Source organism: Diabrotica virgifera, chromosome 10, assembly GCF_917563875.1.
Source record: "Diabrotica virgifera virgifera chromosome 10, PGI_DIABVI_V3a".
NCBI lineage: Eukaryota > Metazoa > Arthropoda > Insecta > Coleoptera > Chrysomelidae > Diabrotica > Diabrotica virgifera.
In genome coordinates this window covers 135,291,786-135,319,602 of record NC_065452.1, presented here as the reverse complement: position 1 = coordinate 135,319,602, position 27,817 = coordinate 135,291,786, and the positions used below count along the sequence as shown (strand labels likewise).

Below are 27,817 nucleotides of genomic sequence, written 5' to 3'. Positions count from 1 at the left end.
AATTGAGACAAAAGAAGAATGTAGGTATCGGTCGAATAATCGGTCTGTTTAGGTCGAATCCTAAAACAGAAAAAAAATGTTTTATTTGATAAACAACTATTGCTTTTCACTTAATTCAATATTAGTTGCCACCTACCAGCCTCTTAGCAGTTTTAACATTTAATTTAAGCGAAAAGCAATGTTTATTTTTCAAATCCACATTGTTTTCGGTTTTCTGACTGCAGTAAAATGTATTTTGCATTAAATAGGTTACCTACATTCTTTTTTTGTCTTAATTAAATTAATTCAAAAAATTTTTTTGGGCACCCTGTATAAATAATTATGTTAATGTTTATATCAGTGAATACAAAATTGAATAGCCTTTCGAATGAGCTATCACACGGCCCCTATTCTCATTAAAAAAAATCATCGATTGCGTCATCACGCCCAGATGGATGACGTCACTAGTATGATATGTATACCAAAAAATTAGAATTTAAAAATAAAAATCGACCTATTTCGGGATTTAACTCCAGAGACGCCCATTCTCCAGAAAATGAATTTATTCCAACTCAAACGTCCTCACTGTATTTGTTTATAAGCCAAAAAATTGTTTATAACTTTAAAACAGTGCTGAGGCCGCTTAGATAATCCGATTTTAATTCTGTAAAGTGTATTAGATAGATAGAGAGCCTCTTTATATGCGAAAAAATTAGCAAACTTCTAAATGGTCTACTTTTTGTTCAGAAAGTTTTTAAAAAATTTGAACATTTTTAAAAAATTTAGATTGCAAAATTATTATTCAAAATCTATCAGGTCGATTTTAATGAAATTTGTTGGACGATTTAAGTATGTTATATTTAAGTATGTGATATAAGGAATTTCTATGCGCATTACGAAGGTTTTAAGTGCAACCAAAGTTGCTGAAAAACACTGAATAAAAAGAGGCTTATTTTGCCCCCTTATTTTGTATTTATTGCTATTTTACAGAAAGGGTAATAATTTAAGACATTTTTAACTAGTCGTATATCATACAAAATTTAATTATCTTTATTTTATTTCCCTACGACTTTGCTCCAAAATGAATCATTTTAAAGTTATAAGCAAAGAAAATAGAAAAAAATCAATGTTTTTCGAAATTTTCAAACATTTTAATTTTTTTTTATTAATGTTCCGGGCATATTTGAGAAGGAGCATAAGTCAACTATTATTATTGAAGTTGTCACGTAACTTTATCTGCAAAAATCCGAATGCCACCTCGCATATCCGCAAATAGACTTTTTTTACAAATCCGCCCTGGTCTATACATACGATATTGTTTCAATTATTTTATTAAGCCTATCGGTACATAATTCACAAATATTTTACGGCTACCCCTACTTTTTCTGTCTTTACACGGCAAATTACGTGTAGTAAAATTCACACTGGTATGGATATGTAAACATGACTAGAATGATATTGACGTGTAGTAAAATTCACACTGGTATGGATATGTAAACATGACTAGAATGACATTTTTTGAAAATGTCATCATTAATTTAAAGAGATTGCTTTTTAATGTTCTTGGATAACTGTTATTTTTATAATTGCAAATTATTAATTCAGTTGATAAATGTGATAATTTTTTCACTAAGTACCTATGTATTCAGTGACTGTAATAATTTATAGGTACAACAAAAACTAATACTCAATCGAGAAAAGAGGAAAAGTGTTAAAGTGATTTTTTAATAATATATTGTTACTATGGAACGCTTACAAGCATCTTTAACAACAAAATACTTGGATCACAGAATATATTATCCTGATATATTCTCTGCTTGGATCTTCCACAAATAATACACAATAAATAACTTTTTATTAAGTTCACGTCTTAAATCAATTATGTATCAAATACACTATATCAATATTATTTAATCAACAACTCAAAATATTCCCGATGCCATGTCAAATATTTAAAATTGTCACTGATTGTCACTGTCTGACTGACAGTATGCTGATAATATTCTATTCGACTGAGTGCGTTGTATGACAAAGATAGATTTGGAAATATTACCACGGACGTTGTGTTAATTTTTTTCGAATCCTGAAAAAACCAATAAATATTTTTGAAAAATTTAAACGCAGAATGGAAGACTATATTATTACCGAGGGCCGAAAGTCCCTTGGAATAAATAAAAAGTTTATTTTGAATGAGATATTTTAAATTAAATATCACACTAAATTTTCTCTTAGTTTTTCCCCCTGTAACTTATTAAAATAAACATTATAGAAGTTCTCAGGGACTTTCGGCCCTCGCCAATAACGTAATCTTTCATTCTGCGTTTAAATTTTTCAAAAATACTTATTAGTTTTCTCAGGATTCGAAAAAAGTTAATGAAAAATGAAGTTTGTCATTAAGAGTTACGAGTTGGCGCGTGTCCAGTATTATACATATCCATCGTACCTTATAGGTCACATATTGAATTTCTGTTCTTCCATCATTATACAGTTGTTCCTCAATATATTTCGTTCACCTATCCAGTTTGTTTTGTTCATTGTCTATAGTATTTCTTTGTATATCAAGTATATGGTCCAGTTATTTCTTGCACCTTTTTGTACATCTCAAACGTGTCATTCTCTTTCTGCTTTTCTTCTATTTCAAGACATTTACTGCTGTACCATTTTTCTTTTGCATCACAGATTTTCCTTCTCTTCGTAGACTTTCGACAGGCATTCGATAGCATAGAAAGAAGCCAATTATGGAATGCCATGGCGGAGTTCTCAATACCAAAGAAACTCATTCGGATAACCAAATGCCTGTATGGAGGGCGAAATATATAAAGTACGTGCAAATAATAAACTGTCTGGCAACTTTGAAATCAACAGTGGACTCAAACACGGTGATGCGTTATCTCCACTACTTTTGAACCTTGTATTAGAGAAAGCCATGAGGTCGGCCGAAATAGAAACAGAACTGCCATCATTTCAAGGTCCCAAGCTATTACTAGCATACACAGATGACATTGGAGACTCCATCCTATCCATAAAAGACATTTTCAACAAGTTGGAAGGAGCAACAAGTGAAGTAGGGCTGAAGATTAATGAAGAGAAGACGAAATATATGTGTTTAAATAGAACGACACGAAGAGACAGGATAGAACAAAATGTGACGGTCAACATCTTCAATTTCGAAAGAGTACAACGTTTTAAGTATCTGGGGGCCGTAATCACAGCTGACAACGATGTTACTGAAGAAATAAAAGACAGAATCCAATCGGCAAATCGCTTTCTATTTGCACTGGGTTAAGCTTATAAAATCAAAAATCTTACGAGAAGTTCCAAGATCAAAATCCATAAATCCATCGTCAGACCTGTAATAACATATGGATGCGAAACGTGGACCATGACCAAAGCAAACGAAGAATCGCTCAGACGTTTTAAACAAAAAATACTTAGAAAGATTTTCGGACCTCACCACGACAATAACTCAAACCAGTATAGGCTCAGAACTTATATCGAATTAAAAGCACGATGACACCGATATTGTCCAAGAAATTAAATCACAGCGACTAAGATGGGTAGGCCACGTGCACAGACTTCATAACGAGAGACTTGTAAAACTGGTATGGGAGGAGATTCCTAAGGACAAAAGACCACTCGGACGCTCCAGAATGCGATGGAGAGATAACATCCAAACAGATCTCCGGAAAATGAACATTCCATTTGACCCTTGGTTGATGGAAGACAGAACAAATTGGAAAAAAGTTGTACAGTTAGCCAGGTCCCACCCAGGGCTGTAGCGCTACGTGATAATGATGATGAATGAATGCCACGCCATTCCGGTGCTTATTGCCTTCTTCTTCGGAATAGAATATGTCGTAGTCGTCTATGGTATATTTACCAGTCCCTAGCCAGAGCCTCTCGCTTATCACAAGAACTAGTAGGTGAGACTAATCATCTCACTTTGGCGTTTTTTGTCTTACTGGGATCGTAGAGACTTTCACATTCCATGTGCCTATTTTTATGCCTGATTTTATCCTTATTTTCTTTCTATTGCCACAAGTATTTCGCTGGATAACGGTCTGGGAAGCCATGTGTGCTTGTCTTCTCCTGTCGGATCTTGTCATATGTCAGTGCCATTAGAATGAACTAGGGAATAATATGGGGTGGTGGTTTTCCATTGTCTTCCCCATCGCAGTACCACGAGCATTTAAACTGCCCCAGTCATGCGTGGTAGTCCACTTTCAAGATCATTTTCTCTGCCCTGGAGCTGATACTGATAATCGCTGCTGCCCTTCATCAGGGAAGGATAGGAAAAAGCTAACTAGATTTTGGAAGCATAAAGGACTGGGACATGATTTCTCTCAGGAAGGAATTAAGAGTAACGCATGGCTCGCATGAGCAAAGTCGCTTCCCTGAAGTAGACCTATTCTCTACCGAAATCGTAGAAAAGTGTCCACCTGTTCTATCTACACTGCGCGTCGTAGAAAACGGGCACCCTAAAAAATGGGTCATTTTTGATGTCGCGTATCTCCTAAACCTCTTGTCCGATTTAAGTGGTTTTTTGAATATGTTATAGCCTTATTCTTTGTCAATATCCCTGTAATAAGAGTTTTGCTAAACAGGTAAATTTTCATTATATACCGGGTGTACAAATCAAACTGTGTTTTTCTCTCAAAGTTCGCAACACCCTGTGGAATATTCTAGCATTTATAAAATACAGAAATTAAAACCAAACTATAGCCTCCAGGTTTTCGTAACATTCTGTTTTTTGATTCATTCGCTTATGTTGGATAATACAAAAGTTATGTACTTTAACAACTAGTCATGTTCTTCATCAGTATAAGTTGTTTGTAAATAAGTGCGATAAACTTTAAAGGGCAATTCTGCATGAAAAAACGGTATTGCCCAAAAACCGGTTGAGATATGTAAATGAAATTTGGTAGATTTTAAGAGATAGTTATTGCGAATGTTTTGACTTGGAATTAAGAATTTTATATTCACTATTGGCGTTCATACCGGTAATATGACCGATCTTATTACCCGTATGCACGTCAATGGTGAATATAAAATTCTTAATTATATGTCAAAAAATGTGCGACAACTACGTCTTAAAACGCACCAAATTTCATTTGCATATCTCAACCGGTTTTAAAGCAATAAATAAATCGTCAGTTTGTAAGAAAAAATTCAACATCCCTTATCTCGCAAATGAAGCATTTGCGGATGTACGATTATAAAGCAAACTGTCATTATTTTTTAATGTAGAATTATTCCTTAAAGTTTGTCGCACTTGTTTAGAAACACCCTGTACTGAAAAAGAACATGGCTAGGCTAGTTGTTAAAGTAGCTAACTTTGGTATTATCCAACATAAGCGAATGAATCAAAAAACAGAATGTTGAGAAAACCTGAGGCTATAGTTGGGTTTTAATTTCAGTATTTTATAAATGCTAGGAAATTCCACAGGATATTGCGAACTTTGAGAAAAAACACAGTTTGATTCGAACACCCGGTATACAATGAAAATTTACCTGTTTAGCAAAAATATTATTACAAGATATTGACAAAGAATAAGGCTAGACTGTATTCAAAAAATCACTTAAATCGGACAACAGGTTTAGTAGATACGCGACCTCAAAAATTACACATTTTTTAGGGTGCCCGTTTTCTATGACGCGCAGTGTATATTATCTAAGAAATCTATATTATAATCAATTCTTTTGCTACTTCCTCCCGTTTTCCTATTGTTAGCATCGTTTTGATGTTGCCAGTGGCTGTATTTCTAGTTTTATTACTCGCAACTTTCTATTGTGATCTGTTTTTTTCTAGTCTATTCCAGTTGTTGTGCCATTTTTGTTTGCTTGGTAATTATTAATGTCTTCGTTCTTCTTCTGTATTTGTTTTTTATACCCATATCTTTACCATTTCCTCATTTGTTTCATCCTATAGTTCTTTTTGAATTCTTTCTTAGTTACTTCTTGTTCACGTGTCATATCAGGATTATCCGACGTTGGCGTTGGTGATCACCATTGCGAAGGCTTCTCGATCTTCTTCAATCCTCCTCCTCCTCCTTCTCAGTCGTTTCCTCATTGCTGAGTGTCGTGATTCCCTATAATACGAGCAACTATCTCTTTCCATCGGCTTTTGTCCTGAGCTTCCCTCATGGATTCAGAGAATGTTTTTCCACTGGCTTTCTGTACTTGATCCGTCTATCGAGTAGGTGAGCGACCTCTACTTCTGCGCCCTTCAACGTTTCCCGAAATTATAGGTCTCTCAAGATTATCATCACTTCTTCTTGCAATATGGCCGAACAATTTTAAGACGCTGGAGAGGCAAATAGAGGAAAGTCGAGTCTGAATATTAAGCTCTTGGAGGATTGAGTGATTTGTTCTGTGTTCTGTCCATGAGATCCGAAGCATTCTTCTCCAGCACCACATTTCAAATGCGTCAATCCCTTTTCTGTCGTCCGATTTCATTGTCCATGTTTCGGATCCGTAATTAAATATGGGAAAAATTAAGGCACGTACTAATCTTATTTTGGTGTTGTTCGACAAGGAGCGATCTTTCCAGATTTTCGATAATCGACTAATAGCGTTTTTGGCCATGCCTATTCTCCTACGTATTTCTGTTTCACAAGATCCTGTATTACTGATGTAGGATCCTAGATAATTGAACTCGTTAACCACTTCAAACTGGTCTAAGGCTCCTGTTGTCTGAAGTGAATTTGAATATTCTACTATCATAATTTTTGTTTTTTGTTTATTGATCTTGAGACCACATCTATTGCTTTCGGCTTCCACTAGCTGCAGCAGGCTGGACATTTCTTCTTCGGATTCAGTTATTAATGTTGTATCATCTGCATATCTGAGATTTGAGATCTTCTTTCCTGAGATAGAAATACCGCCATTCCATTTGTCGAGTGATTTTCTCATTATATATTCCCCATAGAAATTAAAAAGACTTGGAGATAGAATACATCCTTGTCGGACTCCTCTACCTATTTTAAAAGGATTGGACTTATGGTTTTCAATTCTTATTCTGGTTTCACTGTTCTCATATAGGTTTTTCACCAGAGCTGACAGATGATCAGGAACCCCCATCTCATGTAGAACTTTCCACAAAACTGTCCAGTCTACACAGTCAAATACCTTCTGATAATCCAGAAAGCAGATGATCATCGGAATTTTGAATTCTCGTGCTTTCTCAATGAGTTTTCGCATATTAAGAATTTGCTCCCTTGTGCCTTTACCCTTCACGAAGCCTGCCTGTTCTTGTGGTGTTTGTCTATCCAGGTATGTCTGCATGCGACACTTGATGATTCTCAACAGAATTTTACTTGGGTGTGAAATTAGTGAGATGGTTCGGTAGTTACTACATTTTGTCGTTACGCCTTTCTTACCAATGGGAGTAAATAGTGCGGTACACCAATCACTGGGCCATTTGCCGATTCTTTATACATGATTTCACAGTCTCCACATTAATTGGAGACCATGTTCACCCATGTTCTGTAAAAATTCTGCCGTAATGTCATCGCAGCCAGGTGATTTATTTCTTTTAAGGTGTTTTATGGCTTCATCGACTTCAGACCTTAGAATATCTGGTTCTAGGGTTGTTGTTGAGACTTGCAGTGCTGTTATATGATTAATGTTAGAGGTTTCAGCTTTATAGAGTTCTGTGCAGTATTTTGTGGTTAAAATATTTCTAAAGGTGATTCATGGAAGATTATACAGAAAGCTAGAATATGATATGGATGATACCCAATTTGGGTTCCGCAAAGGACTTGGAACAAGAGAGGCATTGTTTGCGTTTAATGTCCTCTCTCAAAGATGCTTAGATATGAACCTGGATATTTATTCCTGTCTCATCGACTTCGAAAAAGCGTTCGACAGGGTCCGACATGAAAAACTAATAGAATTATTGAAAAACAGAGATATAGACAGACGAGATTTACGAATTATCATCAATCTGTATTGGAATCAAAAGGCCAATATAAAGATAGAAGAACAAGAATCCGAGAATATTGATATAAAGAGAGGAGTAAGACAGGGGTGTGTTCTGTCGCCGCTACTGTTTAACCTGTACAGTGAAGCCATATTTCAGGAAGCGATAGCGGAACTAAGTGATGGAATCTCTATAAACGAAAGAATAGTAAATAACATAAGATTCGCTGATGACACCGTTATAATGGCAGACACCCTGGAATCGCTACAAGAATTGCTAAATAGAATTAACGATTATTGCATTCGATACGAACTAAAAATAAACAAGAAAAAAACTAAATTTATGATTGTCTCAAAAACAGATCATGGAAATGAAAGGTTAATGATAGAGCAAACCCAAATAGAAAAAGTTAAGACATACAAATATCTGGGAACTTGGGTTGATGACAAAAATGACCAAAGCAAATAAATTAAAGTCCGAATTGAAACTGCAAGGCAAGCATTTATAAAAATGAAGACACTGCTTACAAACAAAGACCTTCAGTTGCCTCTGAGATTGAGGGCTCTAAGATGCTACATATTTTCTATATTGCTATACGAAATGGAAGCTTGGACATTGAAGAGACAACACATTAGAAGAATAGAAGCGTTCGAAATGTGCTGTTAAGCGAAAGAATATTGAAAATTCAGTGGGTTCAAAGGATTACCTATGTTGAAGTTCTACGACGTTTAAATAAGGAGTTAGAAATTATGAAAAGTATAAAAACTAGAAGACTGGAATATTTGGGTCACATTACCAGAGGAGAAAAATATGAGTTGCTGAGAATTATTATGCAAGGAAGGATCCAAGGAAGAAGAAGCATAGGAAGAAGACGCATCTCCTGGCTGAGGAACCTTAGAGAATGGTTTAACTGTAGTTCATTACAACTATTCAGAGCAGCAGCCAACAAAGTGACCATAGCCATTATGATATCCAACCTCCGATAGGAGAGGGAACTTTAAGAAGAAGAAGTGCAGTATTTCTTCCAAGTCTCCAGAACCGCATCCATATCGCTTACCATATTACCTGTCTCATCCTCTATAGCGTAATTTCTGGGTTTGAATTCCCGAGCCAGTAACTTTACTTTCTGAAAGAGATCTCTTGTTTCATTTCGATGTAAGTGGATTTCTACTTCCTGGTAAATGTTAGACACATATTTGTCTTTATCTTTCCGGCAATTTCTTTGGATTTCTCTTGATAAGCTTCTTCAATATGGAATAATAACTGTCCTGCACAGTGGCGTAACAAAATCTGTCGGCCCCCCCCCCGCAGAATTAGAAATGGGGCCCCCTTGAAAAATTACTAAATGCGACATGTGTCACAAAAACTTATAAATAAGGCGATATCGTGTAATTTTCAATGTCAACACCTAAGTGGTCCAGTCAATACTACTTTTCGAGTTATTTATGAGTGAAAGTGTTCAACAATGTTCAACATTGTTCAACAAAAAACCACAAAACCCACCAGGCGGGTTTTCGCATATAACTCAAAAAGTAGTTACCTATTCGTAAGTAAGTAGCAGCAAACATGTAGCTTACACAAAAATGAAGTCTATCGACCAAGTAATTGCAAATTTGTAGCTCATGAAGAATTGTTCTTATTTGTCAAATTCCAAATCAAATATTTCAACATGAAATAACCAAAAAATGGAGCACTTTTCGGGGAAAACTCATTAAATTTTTTTAGTGTTTAAAATAAGTTTTAGGTATTTTTACTTTTTATAAAAATTTCATCAAATTTCATCATCAAAACTAAGCGATTAGGTACGCTCAAAATACAGTTAAAGTCTTTTTTTGGTAAACAAAAATTGTGAAAATTTCTCCCTATTTAGCACCTCAAATGAAACTAATCATTGACTAATCAATGACCTGTAAGTTTCACCGGTTCAAAGTGCTTATTTTTGAATGGGTTTTATTTAAAAGGGCTCTAACGAATCACTAATTACGAGTGTATGCAAATTGTGAACAGCCATATCTTAAACAATTTTTGTTTTCCAGAAAAACAAAATAAAAGTAAAATATTTATAAAAGAGCAAAACCTACATTTCTTTACTCTTTGAGGTTTTTCGTATCACTAATACAGGGCGGATCCAAGACTTCTCGTAGGAAGCGAAATATGTGTTTAAAACAAAAACATTTGAACTGCAAATTTTAATTTTATATTATTGTAAATTCTATTGTAAAGAGCCCCCCTCGAACTTTGAGCGTAACTCGCTTAGTTTTGATGCTAGAAGCTTGCTATAAAATGCGATACAAATGCTATAAAGATAGAAATAAAGCTCATTTTTAAACATTAAAAAAAGTTTCAATGAGTTTTCCCCGAAAAGGGATTCGTTTGTTGGTTATTTCACGTTGAAATATGTGATTTGAAATTGAACGAATATTTTCATGAGCTACAACTTTCCTTTTACTGTGTCGATAGACTTCATGAATAGCTACACCATTTTTTTTTTGTTTTTTATAAGATGCATTTTTGCTAAAAATATTTTTCGATAATTTTTCGATAATATTTAATTCGACGAAATAATTATTTTTTGAGTTATTTGCGAAAAACCGCCTGAATACGTGGTTTTTTGTTGAAAAATAAACATTTGCACTCGCAAGACACTTAAAAAGAATTGACTTAGATAAAGAAGCTCTATAGAACAAAAGCTGCTCATAATTAGTCAATTTATCCATTTACGGACTTAATTTAAACGTATATTTTTCACCCCCCAAGTAAAAGCAACCAACGGCACAACTCCAACTTTGAAGTGGAGGATAAGTAGAATCTAAACCAAATTGTCTGGCAAATACGTCGTGACGCTGATAATTACACCCCAAAACAGGCATTTACTCGGCTATTAGTGTATTCATGCACTGTTTAGGACAACTTACATTTTTCATCTTTATTGGTATAGAATAAAATAGAAAGAACATTACTAAACGACTACATTATTACATAGTATTATTCTATGAGATGAACAATTTTCTTCGTGCACTACTATCAGCGAATATATCTACAATTTTATTAATACATACAATACATACATACGATACATTGTATCTATCTGATGGGCAACTTCGTTTTCAGTACTGTAATTGATTCATTATACATTTTCAATAATACAGGGTGAGTCATGAGGAACTGTACATACTCCTACCTCGTATAGAGGCTCCTATGGGGAATAAGAAATGACCATTAAAAAGTGTCTGCTCCCATTGTTTAATAATATACAGGGCGAGTTTCGCATTTTGATAGAAATTTGTATTCGTCATAATTTTTGAACGGTCAGATCGATGTGTCTCTTATTTTGGCCAATCGTTACACTATTACCACCTAATCAACTAATTTATTCAAACTAGAAAAAAATCAGGTCCGGCTTTAAAAAAATTAGTTCGTTTGGGTCTTAGAAAAAATTTCACCCTGTATACGCTTTTTGAAAACTCTAATTGAACTCTTTTGAATTATACAAATTAGACAAATAGGCAATCAAAATGGCATATTTATTTTTTTCCGCACACGATTACTTAATTTTTTATAAAAAAATCAAATTTCACTATGAATTAAAAGTTTGGTAAAGTGAACCATGTATTTAAAAAAAATAACTTTTATTAGAAAAATTAATTTTTTTTGCACAAATAAGTAACTTATGTTACCATCCAATCAACTGATTTATTCAAACTAGAGAAAAATCAGGTCCGGATTTAAAAAATTAGTTCGTTTTGGCCTTAGAAAAAATTTCACCCTGTATACGCTTTTTGAAAACTCTAATATGAATTTTACAAATAAGACAAATAGGCAATTAAAATGGCATATTTATTTTTTCCCCACACGATTACTTAATTTTTAATAAAAAATCAAATTTGTCAAAATAGGAATTTTAACCTAAAAATGAAAAAAAAAAAAATGAACTCACGGTTTAACTCGCTACAACTCTGTTCCATTTTAATATTTTTTTCTGAAATTTTTAAAGCACATACCTCTTACTATTGTGAAGACTACGAAAATTGTTGTAGACTTTCAGTCTTCTTCTTGTAAAAGTTGCAAACTTGTAAATCGCAAAAATTAGGTGGAAATATTTAAAATTTATCAATTTGATCACGTCTATGTTAAACTATAGAGTCCAAAAGAAGTGTTATGGGAAGTTTTAGATGTAGACGTGTTATAGAAAAAAAAAATGGTAAAACTTTTAATTTTCAGAAAAACGTTGTTTTTGTAAATTAATTTTTGTAAAAAAAGTTAATTTTTTTAAATCTATGCAAAAACTTTGCCAAACCCATTTATGCATAGTCAAATTTGATTTTTTAATAAAAAAATAAGTAATCGTGTGGGGAAAATAAATATGCCATTTTAATTGCCTAGTTGTCTTATTTGTAAAATTCATATTAGAGTTTTCAAAAAACGTATACAAGGTGAAGTTTTTCCTAAGACCCAAACAAACTAATTTTTTAAATTCTAGTTTGAATAAATCAGTTGATTGGGTGATAACATAAATTAAATATTTGTTAAAAAAAATTCATTTTTGTAATACAAGTTATTTTTATTTTAATCTATGGTTCACTTTACCAAACTTTTAATTATTCATAGTCAAATTTGATTTTTTTTTTATAAAAAATTAAGTAATCGTGTAGGGAAAAAATAAATAGGCCATTTTAATTGCCTATTTGTCTAATTTGTAAAAATCCTATTAGAGTTTTGAAAAAGCGTATACAGGGTGAAATTTTTTCTAAGACCAAAACGAACTTATTTTTTAAATCCGGGCCTGATTTTTTTCTTGTTTGAATAAATCAGTTGATTGGTGGCAACATAAATTAAATATTTGTTCAAAAAAAATTAATTTTGGTAATAAAAGTTAATTTTGTTAAATCTGTGGTTCACTTTACCAAACTTTTAATTCATAATCAAATTTGATTTTTTTATAAAAAATTAAGCAATCGTGTGCGGAAAAAAATAAATATGTTATTTTAATTTTCTATTTGTCTAATTTGTAAAATTCATATTAGAGTTTTCAAAAAGCTTATACAGGGTGAAATTTTTTCTAAGACCAAAACGAACTAATTTTTTTAAAGCCGGACCTGATTTTTTTCTAGTTTGAATAAATCAGTTGATTAGGTGGCAATAGTGTAACGATTGACCAAAATAAGAGACACATCGATCTGACCGTTCAAAAATTATGACGAATGAAAATTTCTGTCAAAATGCGTATATTATTAAACAATGGGAGCAGACACTTTTTAATGGTCATTTGTTATTCCCCATAGGGGTCTCTATATGAGGTAGGAGTATGTACAGTTCCTCATGACTCACCCTGTACAACAATAACACATTTTTACATATATTTATTAGACGTCAAGATGGGGTTCCTGACATATTGGGGCCCCCCGCAAGCTTCATGCTGCGGGGGCCTCTGTTACACCCCTGGCCTGCATTTGATGTCTGAGTCCATTCACGAATGTTTTTTAACCAAGAAACTTGGTTTCTTCCTTCACCTCTACGACCCTCTATTTTGCCTTTAAGGATCAGTTGTAATATTTTATATCGACTTCCTCTCACTATATGTCCCAGATAAGACATTTTCCGGTGTTTAACAGTCTTTAGCAGTTCTCTATCTTTGTTGATCCTCCTTGGGACTACTTCATTAGTTTTTCTTGCTGTCCAAGGTATCTTTAGCATCCGTCTATGAATCCACATTTCCAATGCTTCAATTATTGGTTACTAGAAAGACTATTTCTTATTAGAAACAGTCTCTTGTTATCATTGAGTAATTTTATATGACAGTATATATCACCTATTTTGTGCGCATTTTCACTTACTTTTAGGTTTAGGCGGATGTCTACAAAATTCTCTAATTTTTTAAAATTTTTGATAGTTATTTCTTTTTTCCGTTAATTTCTTCGAGTTTTTGTCGAATATTTTGTATTCTCCCCTCTTCGCGTTATATTTTTTAATTCCGGCAACAAAAATTTTTCATTCGTCCGGTAGTTCTATTTGAATGTTATCTCGCTCTTATCAGCTAACCTACTTGTGGTTTTATGACTTACCATTTTTTTAAATATTTTTTTAGTTAACTTTTATTTTATTGTTGTTTTTATTTTCAAGTCAATAGTTAATCCTTAAATTTGTTCTATTTAGATTATTTGAATTTAAAACTTTGTTTACTGCACAATATTCATTGTTTATGTACCGGGTGGTCCAATAAGCCGATCTCTCGGCTATATATCAGAAACTATTCATGTTATAACTTTAGGAGAAAAAATTCCTTAGTAAAATTGGCCAAGAGAAATGGCTGGAAATAACTTTCAAGTTTCTGGATTAACCGCTAGGGGGCGTAACCTGTGAAGAAAAATTTGAAAACCAGTTTTTTGTGAAATATGCCCAATTATACCAAGTGTTAAATGAGAAAAACTAGAAAGAGGCCTAAATTCTGCACAAAGTTGTTCAAGTACTTTTTTTTATTTTTTCAAATAAAGGGTGGGGGAGAGTGGGAAAGTATTTGTGGATAAATACCTATAACTTTGGTTTGGATCAACCGATTTGAACGAAATTAGTGTCATTAGAAAGAGTGTGGATGAATTAATTTACATATAATATAAAATAATTGCATTTAGTTTTAATTGTCATAGGTAGAGGGTACTTTCGAATAGAAAAAATTAAAATTTGTTTTTCTTCAAAATGTTTAATAGAAACACCTACTTATTGTAAATTATAATGAAACTGGATTGAATTCGTAACAAAATGGCGCAAACCGCATGTTGATAGCTTTTGTCGAACTCGAGATATGAATAAAAATGCATAAACATAAGTAAGTATAGTATTGACCCACCCTGTATTATAAATTAAATTAAAAAATAAGTCAGTAGGTACTATCAATTTTTTTTAGCAGAAGAATCTTAATGTTAATACCTATTTTGACTATTGTTATTTCATACGATTAAAAATAGTTTTTTCGAAACTAAGTAGGCTACGACAATAAATTTGACGGGGAGTTCATATTGTTTAATTTATTGACGGCAGTCAAAACATTGTTAAGAAGTGTTATATTATAATTCGAATTGAAGATTGCACTTTTTTCAATAGATATTAATATTGGTAATATTAGTAATTAATTATCAGTACTAATAATTCGTGATGAGTATATCAAATGCAGAATTTCAGATTGGAGTTTATTTCGAATGTCACCAAAATGCCGCTATTGCCTCACGTATATATTCTGTAAGATATCCTGACAGGAGACATTATGGCAAACAAGTATTTGAAAAAAAGGCAAGAAGATTAAGAGAAACTGGTAATTTTCATCGTCCTTGTTTTAAACGACGTAGTAGAGGTATGACCGAAGATAATTCAATCAATGTTTTTGCTTTAATTCAACAGAACCCACATTTAAGTAGTCGGCAAATCTCTATAGAATTAAACATACCCAAAACTACTCTTCTAAGGATTTTAAAACATCACAGGTTGGTTTTTCATATTATAAAGTGAACGTTTAGGTCAGAAACTTGGAATTCCCTTTAAACTTTAGATTCAACTGTTATTTTAATATTCCGATAAAAAAAGGCAAAACGGCGCTTTTCTCCGTTTCTTAAAAATACTTATGCACGATTTATCTTGTGAAACAATTGTGGATTTTTCAAGATTTTTTGAGTTTTAGTAAATATAGTGGTTTCTTTTTCACCAATATTTATTGTTCTGTTTTTTACACTGCATCCTTATCATGTAGTTCTCCACCAAGCTTTACATGAGAGAGATTTGGATGCAAGGCTGGATTACTGCAATTGGATGTTAGGTCTGCTAGAAGAACAACCGCATATCATGTCAAAGATTTTGTGGACAGACGAGGCTACGTTTAATAGTGCGGGTGGTGTTAATCTGCATAATATGCATTATTGGGCTGAAGAAAATCCACATTGGATACAGGAGGTGCAGCTTCAAGGTAGATGGATTCTTAATGTTAGGTGTGGTATAGTTGATAGAAAGATCGTAGGTCCATATTTCTTTGATAGAATTTTAAATGGCGAAACATATTTGGATTTTCTGGAAAATCAGTTGCCTGTTTTATTGGAAGATATTTCCTTACAAACAATAAGAGATATGATATTACAACATGACAGGTGTCCTGCGCACTTTTCCAGACGAGTTCGAGATTATTTGTATGCAAGTTATCCAAATAAATGGATTGGAAGGGGAAGTATATATTCATGGCCAGCTAGATCTCCAGACTTAACATGTCTGGACTTTTATCAGTGGGGAAGATTGAAGGACTTAGTGTACCAAACTCGACCAACCACGCGAGACGACATGAAACAGCGCATTATAAACGTAATAAATATTATATCAACAGCTGAGATTGAAGCAGATGTTATGTCTACGCGCGAAAGATTACATCTTTGTGTGGACAACGATGGAAAACAATTTGAACATTTAATTGGACATTAAGTTTTAATGATCGAGATATTTGTATGATCCTTCTTTCACATATTTAATTTTAAGTTATAATAAAAGGTGAGTCAATACTATACTTACTTATGTTTATGCGTTTTTATTCATATCTCGAATTCGACAAAAGCTATCAACATGCGGTTTGCGCCATTTTGTTATGAATTTAATCCAGTTCCATTATAATTTGCAATAAATAGATGTTTCCATTAAACATTTTAAAGAAAAACAAATTTTAATGTTTTCTATTCGAAAGTACCCTCTACCCATGGCAATTAAAACTAAATGCAATTGTATTATAGTAGATTTATATAAATTAAATCATCCACACTCTTTCTAATGACACTAATTTCGTTAAAATAGGTTGATCCAAACCAAAGTTATAGGTATTTATCCACAAATACTTTCCCACTCTCCCCCACCCTTTATTTGAAAAAATTAAAAAAAAGTACTTGAACAACTTTGTGCAGAATTTAGGCCTCTTTCTAGTTTACTTATTTACCACTTGGTATAATTGGGCATATTTCACAAAACACTGGTTTTCAAATTTTTCTTCACAGGTTACGCCCCCTAGCGGTTAACCCAGAAACTTGAAAGTTATTTCCAGCGATTTCTCTTGGCCACTTTTACTAAGGAATTTTTTCTCCTAAAGTTATAACACGAATAGTTTCTGATATATTATAGCCGAGAGATCGGCTTATTGGACCACCCAGTACAAGATAAAATCAAATGTGTATCATCGATTACCAAGACATCGTTGCCAAATCTTAAATAAATATATCTAATAATTATTAATCAAAACATTGTACCTGGCGTTTTTAGATATGAAAAAGGCGTTTGATATGGTCAATAGAAAAGGAATATGGCAAAGCCTGATAAACAAGGAAGTAGATGAAGAACTTGTAAGTGTAATAAAGAGTTTGTATGTCAACACAAAAAACCTGGTCAGGACAAGTAACTTAATCTCAGGCGAATTTTCTAACAACGACGGGGTTAGACAAGGTGGAGTGCTGAGCCCACTGTTATTTATTTCTGTTATGGATGAAGTTATTAAAAAGTGTTGGAAAAAAACTAAAAAATGTAAAAAAAACTAAAATAAAAATTGAAGCCTGTGCATTTACTGATGACATTGTATTAGTTGCAAGAACTGAAAAGGCTCTCGCTGATAACATAAGAATCTAGGCAGAAGAACTAAAAAACTACAACTTAAAAATAAATATGGAGAAAACTAAAGTAATGGCAATAGCCAACAAAGAAGCAACTGTAAATATTGAAATCGAAGGGCAAAACATCGAGCAAGTAGACCTCTTTAAGTATTTGGAAATAATGTTAAACAACAAAGGTACACAAGAAGATGAAATTGGAAACAGAATAAAATTGGCAACGAGAACTTATTATTCACTGTATAAAAATTTCCTAAACAAAAAAGAAATATCGAGAAAAACCAAAATGACAGTATATAAAACCGTATATATGCCAATTACAATATATGGGGCAGAAAACTGGGTACTCAATGACAGACAGAGAAAAAGATTACAAGCTACAGAAATGAGATACTTAAGAAAAGTGGTGGGAGCAAGAAGATTAGACAAAAGAAGAAACGAAGATATAAGACATGAATTACAGGTAAAATCGCTCAACGGAAAAGTTGAAGAAAAGAAGTTAAAATGGGCTGGACACATGATAAGAATGAGTGGCGACAGACAAGTGAAAATGACATGGGAGGCCAAAGCAGTGGGTAAAAGCATGAGGGGCAGGCCAAGGCAAAGCTGGAACACTAGTGTAAACGAAATACTTAAGAAAAGAGGAACATCGTGGCAAGAAGCAAAAGTTTTAGCAGCAGATAGGAAAAAGTGGCGTAAATTTGCAGAGAGTATTATATAAAGGAGGAATTCTCGACACCTAATGGTAAAAGAAGCAATCGATTATGTATGTATGTAATTATTGCTCCACTTTATTTAACAATAAATAATAATTAATATTTAATACAAAATTGAATCGGTTACGTGTTAAACAGGGATGTGAACTGCAGGCCTATGTGTAATAACCAATCCTTTATAGTTGCCAAACAATTATTACAGAAAACCTTATCTTAAGCTTAATACAAAATGATTTGTATTTGAGGGATGGATTTTTTGGGTACTATATACCTAATACATTATAAATACAAAAATTCCCGTCACAATTCGCACGAGAAACTTAGTTATTAACAAATAAGGGTCAAAAATGGCAGTTTTTTCGTTTAAATCGCTACAGGTAAAAATACGGTAATTAATTATCTTATTTATAATATTCTTCTTTTTGTAGATGAGCCAAGGTTTAAAATTGCACTTTGTGAATTTTAGTCCGATCCTTTTTTGTTTCGGAAAGTGCAAAATAAGACTAAAATTTTAAAAATAAAAAATGTGCTATAACTTTTGCGAAAATGGCCTTAAGACTTTCATATTGCACGAAAAGTTGAGTAAAACATTCCATATAATGCACAAAATTTTTTAAGATTCGTCAATTAGTTTAAATGTTATTCAATTTGTTTATTACAAAGAGCTGTTTTTTCGCAATGTTATTGTTCAGAAAATAATAATGACATAGCAATTCTGTGGAAACCACATGCAAGAATAATAGTTATATGTTAAAAGTATTGAAAAAAATCATAAAAAGTCGTTCTTATCACTCCCAAAAAAGTTTAGTAAAATAGAGTCATTTTTGGCTTCTAAACAATTTGAATAACTTTGTTAATATTGACTATAAAGTCAATCTACTATAGGATTTCAAAAGCTGGTATTTTTATACGAATTTTCAGAAAAAAAACTTTTTGCCTAGGTTAATTAGGTTCAAAGTTAGCCACTTTTATTATTTAATTCGCAGTTACTTTTATATACATCAAATTCTCCTGTAACAGTTTTAGTTACCATACTACTCCGAAACGGCTTGGCCGATTTTTATAAAATTTTACACGTTTATCCTGTAGGACGTTGAAGAGGTTTTAATCTATTTTTTTCCATAATCATCATTACGATGATGATTATTACAATTACAATCTGGTCATACTTGACCAATGAGCAATTTTAATCTAACCTAAATTATTACTGTACCTTAAAATTAAGAGCTTGCCCCATAGCGTCTCTTATCTAACCTAACAAGATAGTGCACTATTCTAGCATACCCACTAACGCGCACAAGCACTATGCTCTGCTTTTCACTATCACCTATCACTTAAACTAGTTCATAGGGCTTTGTCCTCTTCAGTCTTCTAACTTGCCCAGTGGTATCGAGGAGCTGGATTGCCTCAATATTCTCGTGCATATGAAGTCGTTGCTCGTGACTTCCTGCCATCTTCTTGATGATTATATCCACAGTTTCCATTCCTAGGTCCTTATGGAGATCACTGTTTGTCACATACCAAGGAGCATCTACAATATTTCTTAGTATTTTGTTCTGGAGTCTTTGTATTACTGTTATATTACTTGGTCTAGTACACCCCCATAGTGGGCATTCATAAGTCCATGCAGGTCTCAATATTTGTTTGTAAATTAGTAACTTATTATGCATCGACAATGTGGAGTTTCTTCCAATTAGCCAATACATTTTTTTATATCTTATATTTAGTTCTTCCCTTTTTTTCTTCACGTGCACCTTCCAGCGTAGTTTTGTATCTAATGTTATACCCAAATACTTAGCAGTATCTGCATATGATACTTGGATATTGTTGATTACAACTGGTATATATTGTATTTTTTTGTTGGTGAAATTAACATGGACAGATTTAGCTTCATTCAGCCTGATTCTCCATTTTTGTGTCCATTTATGTATTTGGTTAACTGCTATTTGGACCTTGTTGGTCGCCTCTTCACTTGTCGTCCCTACTGCTTGAATAGCTGTATCATCAGCAAAGGTGGCAACTGTGTTGTCTTCCAGTACAGGTATATCACACGTGTATAGTAGGTATAGGACCGGACCCAACACACTGCCTTGTGGAACACCTGCTCTAATTTCTTTTAAGTCTGAAAAACAGTCTTCTTGCTTAATTCTAAAATGTCGTTCTTTTATGTATTATTGTAAAAGTTTTGAATACTGTATAGGTAAAAAACATTTTAGTTTGTATGTTAAACCTTCATGCCAGACTTTATCAAAAGCCTGTGCAGCATCAAGGAATACAGTTGAACAGACTTTCTTTTCTTCTAGGGATCTTTCGATAATATTTGTGATTCTGTGCACCTAGTCAATTGTTGAATGCTTATTTCTAAATCTGAATTGATGTGTCGGTATCAAATTTCTTGCTTCAATAATTGGTTTTATTCTCTTGAGGAGCAGTTTCTCAAACAGCTTCGATATTACAGGAAGCAGAGATATCGGTCTGTATGACGAAACCTCATGTGCTGGTTTTCCTGGTTTAGGAATCATAATGACTTCCGCCATCTTCCATATCATTGGTACATATTTTAATCTGAATGCACCGTTAAAGAGGTTTGTTAATTTTATGATAGCTCTTCGGGGAAGATTTTTCAACAGCTCGCCCGTAATTAGATCATAGCCCGAAGCTTTCTTCGGATTAATATTTTCCTTTATTTCTGGTGTGAGTTTTTATTCAATCTCACCCCACCGTGGCAAAAATGGTTTAATTATTACCTTTTGCCTAATTGGACATAGGTGAATATTTTAGGACCACACCCGTATGTCCCGTCCTTCGATATAAACAAAATAGTGAACTTTTAGGAGAACTGGTTCTAAGATTTAATTTGGTCTGGTTTTAAAGGTGCTAATTAATACGATAGAAAGGGTTGTGTATTAGCGATAAATAAGGGTATTCGGCGAACAAAACATTTATTAACAACAACGATTTTGACAAATAAGCGGCTTAACGATAAATTATAGTCTTAATAGCGAACGAGAGAACGTAAGAGTCTTTCTAATCTATTAATTATTGCGGAGAGAGTATTTTTACGGCGAAAAGAGACGCACAAGCGAACAAAGTGTTCATCTCTGACATCAGAAAGAGACTGCTGAAATTCTATTCAAATCTCTGCACTATTATCTTTGATAGTTTAGTTTACACCATTCGCCCTGAAAAGGGCCAAACACATGTTACACTTCTTTGGCAAAATGACCTGCTTTTACCCCGAAACTATAAAAAATGCAGATGTATATTTTATGAAACACACAACGCTACACTCAAGTTTTTCAGAGAATTAAATATTTTAAACACAATACAGATTGTCCCAACAGATTTACAGAGAGATATTTTTATAAAAGCAAATTAATGTAAATAACTGTTGTTTTCACAACATACTCCCCCGCGTTGAAGCACTGGCTTTAACATAAACCTAACCTAACATAAATCAACTTACAACGTTCTTAAGCGAAAACACTAAACTTAACTTAAATTTAACAGTCATTTGGTAGAGGACACAATTTATTAATAGAGCGCTTGAAGACTCCATCTTTAGTTTTGACCGATGCAACTCTTACTCGGCCACCCTTTCCGGGAAAGACATCAATCACTCTTGCTAGAGCCCAGTAAAGAGGAGGAGTGTTATCTTCAATCAACAAGACGAGATCGTTGGGCTCTAGGTTCTTATGAGGAAGAAACCATTTAGGGCGATTTTGGAGTCTGTTCAAGTAGTCAATTGACCATTTTTTCCAAAACATTTGCTGGAGTTTAGAGAGATGTTGCCATAAACTTAATCTATTTTCGGGAATGTGGATTACATCCCTTTCAGGAAATGACGTAAGAGATTGTCCAATCAAGAAATGTCCAGGGGTCAGATAGGTTAGATCAGAGGGATCATTTGAGAGGGAGCAAAGCGGTCGAGAGTTGAGCACAGCTTCAATTTGAGTGAGAACAGTGGTAAATTCTTCAAAAGTGAGCTTAATATCACCCATGAGTCTACGGATATGATGCTTTGCGCTCTTTATAGCGCTTTCCCAGATGCCACCATGATGAGGGGCTCGAGGAACTATGGTTTTCCAGCGAATATGCGATGATGCCAAAAAATCATTAATAGAGCGAGAGTTTTCTTTTTCTTTTAAAAACTTATAAAGTTCAAACAACTGATTACGAGCTCCCAAAAAGTTCGTGGCGTTGTCACTGAATATAGTCTGAGGGAGGCCTCTACGGCTAATAAAACGTTTTAGAGCGAGAAGAAACGTCTCTGTAGAAAGGCCTGACACGACTTCAATGTGAACAGCTCGAGTCGATAGACAAACGAAAAGAGCAATATAAGATTTTATCAAGGGAGCTTTGCGGAGTTTGGAAGCTTTAATCTGAAAGGGGCCACCAAAATCTAATCCGACATGAGCGAATACTCGAGAGGATTGCAAACGTTCCTTTGGTAAATCTGCCATAATCTGAATAGCGGGTTTGGCATTAAATCTAAAACAAACCATACATTGGTGTATGACCTTTTTAACTTCACGTAGTCCATTTAAAGGCCAATATTTAAGTCGAATTTGAGATAAAGTATTTTGAGGAGCAGAGTGACAAAGTCTGATATGTTCTCTCTGAAGAATGAGACGTACTACACGATTTTTTGAGGGAAGGAGAAGAGGATATTTTTGATCAAATGTGACGTCTGAGTTACCAAGGCGACCTCCTACACGCAGCATTTCATTTTCATCCAAAAAGGGGTTTAAACGTAAAAGAGACTTATTGGATAGAGTTTTACCTTTTTTAATCTCAGAAATCTCAAGCGAGAAGGAAGAATACTGAAGCATCTTAACAATCTTCAGTTCAGCGTTTTGAAGTTCGCTTACTTCAAGAGAATTTGATAACTTATGAGAAGGCGATTTGGCATTATTGGCAACCTGAATATAAATGCTAAAGTTCTTACAAACCTTGAAAAATTAGAGAACCTATCAGAAAGAGAGGTGAAAAAATCTATTTGATCATTTCGAATGTGAAGAGTTACTTTCCTTTCTTCGGGTAACTTGGAGGTATAAACTTTTGGATTGTATTTCAACAAATCCAACCGAGATTGATTCAAAAATTGAGGACCATGAAACCACAAAGAAGATTTAAGTATTTCAGCGGGTAGCATTCCTCGGGAGAGTATGTCGGCAGGATTCTCTTTGGATCGTACGTGCCTCCAATGAGCGTTAGGAGAATTATCTAAAATTTGTGCAACCCTATTTGCTACAAATTGAGTCCAACGAGAGGGATGCGAACGAAGCCAAGCGAGAACAATTTCTGAATCCGACCACATATTTATAGAGTCTAAGCGAGAGAGTTTTTCTTCAATAATATTAGCAATCCTTGCTGTGAGCTTACTACACAATAGCGCACCCATGAGTTCCAATCTTGGGAGAGTCAAGGGTTTTAGCGGAGCGACACGACTCTTAGATGCTAAAAGTGAACAAGATACTTGTTCAGATCTATAAATCACACGTAGGTAGATGCAAGCTCCATAAGCCTTTAAACTTGCATCCGAGAATGAGTGAATCTCAACACTGGTGATTTCTTGACTTAAGAAGAGACACCGAGGTATATTTAAATCCTTAAAATGAGAGAGACTGCGAACAAAATTTAGCCACTCATGCAACGTATCTGCATCTATGCTATCGTTCCAATTAATTTTGGAAATCCAAATTTTTTGCATAATTAATTTAGCGACAACTGTAACTGGGTTAATTAGGCCTTGAGGATCAAATATTTGGGCAATCATTGACAGTACTTCTCTCTTGGTGTATGAGTCCTTTAGGGTAAAATTTGGGAGAGAGATTGAGAAGGTGTCAAGAATAGGATTCCAACATAAACCTAAAACCTTATTGGAGCCATTATCTGGAGCTATTACATAAGTAGTGTTCGAAGAGAGAGAAGAGATATTTTTTAAAAACAAGTCTGAGTTAGAACACCATTTATGGAGAGAGATACAAGCGGTTCCAAGCAAACTAGTTATTTCCTTATGAGCTTTAAGGAGAGTCTGTACATCATTAGCGCCATAGAAAATGTCATCAATGTAACAACTATTTTGAAGAGCATCACTGGCCAGAGGATACTCAATCTGATGAGTTTGTGCCAGTTCCATTAAACAGCGAGTACTCTGAAAGCTAGCGCTTTTAGTTCCATACGTGACGGTTTGCAATTCAAGACACGCAATGTCTTTTTCAGGGGAGTCACGCCACAGAATATTTAAAAGAGAGGTTTGAGCAGGATTTATTCTAACTTGTCTATACATTTTTTGTATATCCGTTGTAAAAACGAAGGAATACAATCTAAACCGTAGCAAAATGTCAAAAAGTTCCGGTTGAAGAGTAGGACCTTTGAGTAAAATATCATTGAGCGAATAACCACTAGAGCTTTTCATCGAACCATCAAAAACAACCCTAAGCTTTGTTGTTAAGGATTCTTCCTTAAACACACAGTGATGCGGTAGAAAATATTTATTTTCTAACTTTTCGTTGGTTAGAGAGAGAGGCACTATTTTCGCATGTTCGAGAAGAAGATATTCATTAATGAAAGATTTATATTGAGCGTATGTACTTTCGTTTTTTAAGAGCCTATGTTCTAAATTCATAAATCTTTTAAAGGCCATTTTAAAGGATTCACCTAACATTTTATTAGCGTTTTCAGAGACAAATGGAAGATTTACTTGAAAGCGGCCTGAAGGTAATACAAGAGTAGTTTTGCTAAATATTTGTTCCGCTAATTCTTCATCGGGAGTTAATTTACTAACGAGGGGAACTTCTTCAATTTCGAAAAATTGTTGAAGCAACTTATCCAACTGATTTTCTTCGGGTTCGGATTGAACAAAGAGAGAAACATTTGATTGAGAGATAGCCAAATGTGAATTACGGTGAAAAACCTGAGGATTAATTGTACCAAAAATAACATAGCCTAAGTGAGTATTCTGAAGAATGGGAAGATTTTTTCCTAACCGTATAAATCCATCCGTCAATAATTCACTATAGATATCACCAGCCAGAAGCAAATCAATTTTACCCGGAACAGAATACGAGGGATCTGCGAGAGTGAGATCCTGTGGGACTTTTATTTTACTTCTATCTATAGTAGCTCTAGGAAGCCTACAAGTTATACTATCGAGTACAGCGAAAGAAGTTTTAAAACTTCTGTCCTTTACATTATAGGGGAAAAATTCTAAGTTTAACATTTCGTTTGAGAGTGAGGTGTTTTCGGATATGGTTGATATCTGTAGCTGTTTAAAATAAGGGATGAGTTTTAACTTCTCAACCAAATCACGAGAGATAAACGAATGTTGGCTCCCATTATCTAGGAGCGCTCTGGCATGCATGGGTCTGCCGTCTTTCGAATAAACGGTTACTAAAGCGGTAGCCAACAATACATCAGTTTTCACTGATAAAGCGGAGAGAGACGTGGCTGCCTGAGAATCTGGAGAGTTTTGCATATCTAGAGGAGGTCTGAATGAGCTAGTAGAAGCTTCATTTTGGCTGCGATTATTAAAAGAATGCTGAGTAGATATGGGAGCGACAACACGAGAAGCACCTTGAGAATTTTGAGGAGTTTGAGCATTGCGCTCACGAGAGAGAGCTTGCCTATTGATGTTCCTAGAGGAAGAGACATTTTCAGAGGTTCCATGGAGGGATGAGTGATGATGACCCCCACACAAAGTACATGATCGAGTAGAGCCGCAATCTTGAGAGAAATGTTTACTACCCAAACAATTAAAACACAGTTTCTTACCTTTTACAAAATTAAATTTTTCCTGTAAAGAGAGGCATTTAAAATCATTACACTGATAAACCTTATGAGCATTACTTCTGCAAAAAGTACAATTATTATCAGAGAAAGAGTGTGATGGTTGGTCAACTGATGAGAAGAAAGATGTTTTTGATTGAGACCTGTTATTAACCTTTTTATCATGATCTGAAACATTTAATTTTTCCTGAATATCACACTTTTTCTCGAGAAATTTAAAAAACTGTGAAAGGGTAGGTAAGGTCTTTGTCCCAATATCATATTCAAAGGCCCTATGTGTAGAAAAATCTAATTTTTGTAAAAATATTTCAATTAATAGTAAATCCCAATGCTCAATTGGTACGGACATATTTTTCAAAGCGAGCAGCGTCTGCTGAGCTAGAGTTAAAAATTCGCGTAACGCCTTTGAATTACTTTTAACTAGAGATGGAGCCTTTAACAATTTTTGAATGTGTAAGCTAATCACTCGCGATTTGTTTTCGTAACGATCTTTGAGAGTTTTTACAGCTATATCGAAATTTTCGTCGATAACTTCGATGTTGTCGATCAACTGGAGGGGTTCATTTCGCAGGAACGATTTAAGGTAAATAAATCGTTGCACATTATTGAGTTCTTCATTGTTCACTATTAGCGTCTCGAAGAGCTGGTAGAACGAGTTGAACTCAGAGAATGACCCGCAGAACGTTTGCATGGTGATCTCCGGAAGCCTAACCTTAGCAGTGGCCACAGTTGACTGAGTGCTATTTGATCTGAGAGGAGGGGGGCCCAACAATAACTCGTCCATCTTACGCTGTAGGCCCGCGAGAATAGAGAAATATTTTTGCTCAGTTGTTACCCTGTCTTCTGCTTCAGTACCGGCTTCATCAATCTCGTCTATCTGATCCATTATTTCTTCATATTTTAAAAAACAGGTTTTTAATTCTGTTTGCCGAAATTGAAATTGTAGCGCATCCTTTTCCGTACTAGCCTTTTGTGAGAGCCAGTTTTCGATTCTTGTAATTTTAGCCTTCAAAGGCGTCCTTTTTTTCTTGAGGTCTTCCATTTCTATCTCGAATTCGATTGAACACACGGCGAGAGAGAGTCTATCGATACGCGGCAAAATCTAAATTACACTGGAGAGTTTTTTGTCAATTAACAAGCGCGGCGAGAGAATAAGAGTCTAAGTTTCACAGAGAGATACAGCGTCTACGTTAAATGTCTACAAAAGTGTTTTTGACCGTAAAATGTCTTTGAGCAGAGTTTACCTTGGATCAGCAATAAAAGTTTTAAAAAATGGAAAAATCTCACCAAATTAGTCCAATTGATAAAGCAACAGGTGGCAGCTACTAACCACACACAATAACTTCACTTTCTTTTACTTAGAGTTTATCGCGACGCGAACTAACAAGTCTTGTAGAGGTATTACACACAAAAATGTCCGAAAAAGCGGCACAAACACGAAAACCAAACCAAAATCCGGGTCGATGTAGACCATCAAATGGTGTGAGTTTTTATTCAATCTCACCCCACCGTGGCAAAAATGGTTTAATTATTACCTTTTGCCTAATTGGACATAGGTGAATATTTTAGGACCACACCCGTATGTCCCGTCCTTCGATATAAACAAAATAGTGAACTTTTAGGAGAACTGGTTCGAATAATTTGATTTGGTCTGGTTTTAAAGGTGCTAATTAATACGATAGAAAGGGTTGTGTATTAGCGATAAATAAGGGTATTCGGCGAACAAAACATTTATTAACAACAACGATTTTGACAAATAAGCGGCTTAACGATAAATGATATTCTTAATAGCG

General features: G+C 34.3%; 2 protein-coding genes across 5 annotated transcripts in view; one reads left to right on the top strand and one right to left on the bottom strand.

Annotated features, from left to right (window-relative positions):
* The window catches only part of LOC114339285 (galactosylgalactosylxylosylprotein 3-beta-glucuronosyltransferase P), a 182,248-nt gene that overhangs the window by 60,682 nt on the left and 93,749 nt on the right, over positions 1–27,817 (top strand). The gene's annotated exons all lie outside the window — the stretch shown is intronic.
* Positions 49–27,066, bottom strand: LOC126893153 (uncharacterized). Its single transcript, XM_050663104.1, has 3 exons — positions 25,630–27,066; positions 24,940–25,503; positions 49–60 (listed from the first exon to the last, which is right to left on the bottom strand). Exons 1-3 carry the CDS (start codon positions 27,064–27,066, stop codon positions 49–51), a joined length of 2,013 nt encoding a protein of 670 aa, XP_050519061.1.